The sequence below is a fragment of the Branchiostoma floridae genome, chromosome 13 (assembly GCF_000003815.2).
Source record: "Branchiostoma floridae strain S238N-H82 chromosome 13, Bfl_VNyyK, whole genome shotgun sequence".
In the NCBI taxonomy this organism is placed as follows: Eukaryota; Metazoa; Chordata; class Leptocardii; order Amphioxiformes; family Branchiostomatidae; genus Branchiostoma; species Branchiostoma floridae.
In genome coordinates, this window is record NC_049991.1 from 22,110,190 (window position 1) to 22,116,253 (window position 6,064).

A 6,064-nucleotide genomic window follows, 5' to 3' on the forward strand; every position below is an offset into this window, starting at 1 on the left:
TGGAAACTTGAGGAAACCGTTGTTATTATCATTATTGTCATTAATCATCAGGGCTATCATCATCATATAAATTTTAATCGGACTTATGTAACTCTGGATTTTCTACTGTGCTGGAAAGTTCTGAATCGGCAGAGTTACGTTGAGAAAAGATATATAGTTATATCTCTAAAACAAAGATGCCTTTCAGAGAAATTGCAAAATTGAGCTGAGAGTCCGTCCCTATGACCAAAGCTTCGATATTTATGGCATCACTTCTTGAATTGGAAAATGTAGCAAACTCTAATATATCCTCCGAAAATATAATAATTGACAATTTATATATTCTTATACCGATGTAAAGTACCTTTTCACTGTATTTACGTTATCATTGGATTTAAAGTACTTGTATTTTTTGCCTTTTGATTTGCTTTTGATGTAGGATAAAGTTATAAGATCATCATTATCATATGATATAAGATAAGGGTCTTTAAAGCCTTGCCCGTGTGTGTTGTGTTGATGGCATTTTATTGAATGCAAACCAATGAACTGACCTATGAGGTGTGTAATGGTACTTTTTTTAGCTAAATGACAGTCAAAGTTTTGTGTCGTTGGCTATAAGACCATAGCGCATGAGGTCAAAACGGAAAGGTCCGCCAGTGAATGTTGAGCATCTTAAGAACGACAGTTATGTATGTTATGTTATGTACGTAATTTTATCTGCACAATTTTATCGGTTGATTTCATTTCTTTTTGCAAAGATTTCCACAAGAAGCAACTTTTCTCATTTTTCATTTATTCTGTTTCGATGAAGACGATGACATCCGACTCTGTTGCTTTGTTGTTCCCTCGTTGTGTGATGTATTCAATGCACGTTTTATAAAAAAAAATAAACTTATTTTCTCCAATTGTTCTGGGTTTTTTTCTAAATCTCGACTGAGGAGTAATGTATACTAAGTAATGTTTAAGTCTTTGCATCAGTTGTTATAATTCTAACACAAATTTCAAAACAAGACTTCTGATACCTCATACATCGTGATATATTGAGATATTATGTAAGTTTTCAAATCAGGTCATTGATTATGCGCACAAGGTTGTAAAAAACATAATCGAAATTACTTCATGGTTTTCTTTACCCAAGTTACATATGTTGTGCATGTGAACGTCCTGTTCTTTGACGCAATTCAACTTTTCTCTTTTACATAATCATGTTTAGATCATTAATCAGGTAAATGACTTCCACATCATCATCATCGGCCTCCATACTTACCTTCTATGCATGGTGATATTCACCTTGACTTGATTGATACATGTCACAATTATGAAAGTAGCGTTGTTTACCGTATTCACAATTATGGGATTTAATCATGCAACGTATGCCTTCGTTTGCACCGGTGTTTTCAGAAGTGTCATATGTTAAATGTTTCCCTCCATCAATTACTTTTGTTACGTGTGGTGAAATCCTATTGAGGAAACAATTAAATTATAGCATTTCCTAGGTGAAACCTCGATAACTATGCAAATTAAGTCATAATTTGCATATCTCGTATCTCGTACATCTCTTAGTTACCTGTATGCCCCAAATCATGGTAAGGCGAGATATCCATTTTTAACCTTTAACCTAGTAGATTAATGCATGGTGTTTATTAATAATTAGATAAGTGCTCTTCCAACGCTATGCTTTGGCGCACATAGAAGAACATGTACAACGGTGTTGACCTTTCCCTTACTTCTCCATACATGCATACATGCCCAGCAAACTCTCTATCAGGTAACGTTCCTTTCCACAGGTAGGTGCTTAATTTTTCCCTGAGTGACGTGATTTTCTCTTTCTCCTCCGCATCAATTCTTAATATGTACGATATGACTATGCATACATATCATCAAGTTGAAAATGGCGTCCTGTAGTCTACAGATTTCTAGAGAAAAGAACTGCAACGTTACTGCCTTACCATAAAGATAGAGACTACAAAGTAGAAACGAGATGCGAACGATGTCGACCTTTTGGTGGAATGTGAAAAACGTTTCAATTGAGTTGTTTTACCCACTGACCATTTGGTGAGATACTCAAATACACATGTAAACATTGTACAGTTAGTTATAGGTTTAGATTAACAATTAAGTGGTTCTTCTTTTACTTTTCTTAATATAACCAATAACAACAACAAAGTATTAAAAGAGCATTACACCCTAAAAGCCAGAATGAATACAATGCAGAACTTTTGGAGAAAACACAGTTTATTTCGGTATTCAAACATGCATTCAATATAGCACACAGCTATGTCATAACCAGGCAACAGCGCCTGTAGTCATCGGTATCATCGGAAGAGAATAAATGTGAAAAATAGAGATATAATATAAACAGACACGAAAGGTAACCACATATCTGTACTTCACAACGCCCTCAAAATTCATTTCTGACCTCATTTTTATTGTCGACCACGCCTAACAAAACTCTGTCGCTAATGTACGTCGGCGTAGACGGTTTATAACACTGCTTTCTGATGGTCAAAGAAGTGAGCAAATGTTATCAAATTACGTCTTAGCACAAGTCATAAGTCAGTTGAGGGGACGCCTTTACACATGCATAGTATAAAAGGTTTGAATAAGACTGATATATACATATATAATATTTCCCTACGTTATGATATGTTGGATTTTGCTACATTTCGGAAAGCAGCTCCTCAAAGATGAACATGAAAGTTGTATCGTATCATCTTTCTTCCTTCATAGCTTTATCTTTAAAAGACATCTTAGTTTAAGAAACATAATCTCTTTTTTCAAATCCTGTCCATACAAAACTATTCCCTGTGGTATCATCGCCCTCCTTTTATATATGAATATGATAATAACAGTTTACTTAATTTCACGTTTCTGTACAGTACTTGGCACATAGCAGCCAATGGCTGAATTGAATGGAGTTCACATTTGGTATGAAAAAACATTATTTTCCATGTAAGCTGTCGATGTGTAATAAGACGCTATTTACACTTATTGCTACTAACAGACATTCCAGACAGTTTTCAGTCAAACGTTAAAAACAGAGAAGCACAATTTCCACACGGCAAGCAGCATACACCAATGACGTCATCGGCCGTGACGTCAGAGTGGCAGTGACGTCATCACAGCAGACGGATGAGAACTGCGGAGAACACCAGCATCACGCATGCGTGGACGCCACTGACGCCTGTAACACAAATCAGGATGTTCAATACGTATGTTGCAAATTCTTGCCCATAAGCGTGTTGCAAATAACTTACGGGAAAGTAGCAAAAGACAATTCAATATAACATTGGAATACTTTATCCTTTTTAGGAAATATTCAAACACGAGGAACATTTTCAATGTGATGTGAGGCTCTGTGATGTTAATATGAAATTCTAAGTAGCTTTCTTTTAATGTCGAAAATGCAAGGCATCTGCATACATGTGCAATGCATTAGTGTATGCTATATATTTTACACAATGGATCTCCAAAATTGAGGAATAAAGAATGGAAGGCAAGGGAATGACGACTCACCGCTGCGAGGGGGCGCGTCGGAGACGTCATCCGAGCCGTACTGGGCCAGGTCGACGGCGTTCTTCTGCTCGGTGGAGAGGGCGAAGTACTGATCGTTTGTGACGGCCTGCGCCTGCTCCATGCTCAGCAGGTTGATCTGGGCCACGGAAAATCCGTTCTGTGAGAGAAAAAAGCGTTACTCTAGATCTCTTGTGATATTTTAGACCAAAAAAATACATTTTAAGCTCTTGTGCCATTTTGCGCAAAAAAAAAGGAAATAAAATCTTATATGGAAGTGTATTGTTTGCAAACGTCTCATATTTAAGGCCACAATATGCACGATTGTACACACACAAGCCGCTGAGTGGCGCAATTATACGGCTTAGTTATAAGTTAAAATTACATTCCAATCAACGGGTTATTATACCTGTACAGAGAAAGAAACAACAACTGTGAACTCACGGCGAAGGTGCTTGTAGGGATGAGTCCTATGGCGCCAGGAGTCAGCTGTGGAACCTGGGCGTCCGTCAGGGCAGTCAGTTCAGCCTCGCTCAGACCGGCTGGGAAACGGTAAGGTAACGATAAGTTACCGATAAGGTAACGATAAGGTAACGATAAGTTAACAAATTACTTCATAAGGTCTAACCAGGTTCAACATCTAGTTAACGAAACATTAACAAGAAAAAACTTGTCAAATGTGAGTTTAGGTATCGAAACCTTGATAATCCGGGTTAGTCAAACAAATCTGCCACAGTGCCGATGTTTTGGACAGTAGTTTAGCCATACAAACCTGCCACAGTGCCGATGTTTTAGACAGTAGTTTAGCCATACAAACCTGCCACAGTACCGATGTTTTGGACAGTAGTTTAGCCATACAAACCTGCCACAGTGCCGATGTTTTAGACAGTAGTTTAGCCATACAAACCTGCCACAGTGTCGATGTTTTGGACAGTAGTTTAGCCGTACAAACCTGCCACAGTGCCGATGTTTTGGACAGTAGTTTAGCCGTACAAACCTGCCACAGTGCCGATGTTTTGGACAGTAGTTTAGCCGTACAAACCTGTCACAGTACCGATGTTTTGGACAGTAGTTTAGCCGTACAACCTGTCACAGTACCGATGTTTTGGACAGTAGTTTAGCCGTACAAACCTGCCACAGTGCCGATGTTTTGGACAGTAGTTTAGCCGTACAAACCTGCCACAGTGCCGATGTTTTGGACAGTAGTTTAGCCGTACAAACCTGCCACAGTGCCGATGTTTTGGACAGTAGTTTAGCCATACAAACCTGTCACAGTGCCGATGTTTTGGACAGTAGTTTAGCCATACAAACCTGCCACAGTGCCGATGTTTTGGACAGTAGTTTAGCCGTACAAACCTGCCACAGTGCCGATGTTTTGGACAGTAGTTTAGCCGTACAAACCTGCCCCAGTGCCGATGTTTTGGACAGTAGTTTAGCCGTACAAACCTGCCACAGTGCCGATGTTTTGGACAGTAGTTTAGCCGTACAAACCTGCCACAGTGCCGATGTTTTGGACAGTAGTTTAGCCGTACAAACCTGCCACAGTGCCGATGTTTTGGACAGTAGTTTAGCCATACAAATCTGCCACAGTGCCGATGTTTCGGACAGTATTTTAGCCGTACAAACCTGCCACAGTGCCGATGTTTTGGACAGTAGTTAAGCCATACAAACCTGACACAGTGCCGATGTTTTGGACAGTAGTTTAGCCATATAAACCCACCACAGTGCCGATGTTTTGGACAGTAGTTTAGCCGTACAAACCTGCCACAGTGCCGATGTTTTGGACAGTAGCGGCGGACCAGGTGCTGACGGCGCCGCTAGCGGAGATCGCCTTGTCCTTCAGAGCCGTGAACTGGTCCGAGCTGAAGCCCGTCAGGTTCCCGATGTCTGCCACAGAGTCCCTGCAGAACGAACAAGAACACGGTTAGAGATGGCAGACTTCACCCCCTCACCCCTAAAAGCTCATTTGCAGAACTTATACAGCAATTTTGCCCTCCTTTTAAAACACTGGAGTAAAAGATTTAAAAAAAACTGAAATGAAACAATAAAACAAACAAACAAACAGACACAGACAGATAAATATATATGTATGCTGCCTTTGTGCGTACGTTTTCAGGTTCTCTTTATCTTCTAGTAACTTTGTATATAAACGACCGTAAGAAAATTGGACTTTAAGCAGTTGTTACGTACAGGAAGGCGGCGTTGCTGATCTGTCCGATCTGAGCAGCCGTCATGCCGCCCAGGAAGTTGGACAGGCCCACCAGGTGCTCGCTCGTGATGCCGGACACCGCGCTGCTGCCCAGGTACCTGGTGAAGGCGGCTTCGGTCTGAGGGACAGGAAAATGCAAGACATAAAACTCAACTTCTTATTAAGACGGCAGTGAGCCGTTACCAGGTCGTTAAAGAATGAGGAAGTAAGAAAGTGACGGCCAGGCTCTTCGTACGACTCTTTTCGTTACAACAGCGCTCATCCACGACTCATTCGCGACTGTCCTCCATTTGTTGTAAACCGGTCGCGAAACGAAAATGACAAAGACCAAAGATTGTCAGTTCAGTATGCAAGATGAAGCTG

At 40.3% G+C, this 6,064-nt stretch overlaps 1 protein-coding gene across 1 annotated transcript in view; it reads right to left on the reverse strand.

The window, feature by feature from the left end:
* Positions 1-2,196: 2,196 nt before the first annotated feature.
* Positions 2,197-6,064, reverse strand: part of LOC118428673 (otoancorin-like) — a 24,696-nt gene continuing 20,828 nt past the window's right edge. Inside the window, exons 23-27 of the mRNA XM_035838787.1 lie at positions 5,683-5,822; positions 5,254-5,393; positions 3,937-4,034; positions 3,496-3,652; positions 2,197-3,163 (exon numbers count right to left, since the gene is read on the reverse strand). Of these exons, the coding sequence (XP_035694680.1) occupies positions 3,099-3,163; positions 3,496-3,652; positions 3,937-4,034; positions 5,254-5,393; positions 5,683-5,822 (600 nt within the window). The 3' untranslated portion in view covers positions 2,197-3,098. The remainder of the gene's footprint in view (positions 3,164-3,495; positions 3,653-3,936; positions 4,035-5,253; positions 5,394-5,682; positions 5,823-6,064) is intronic.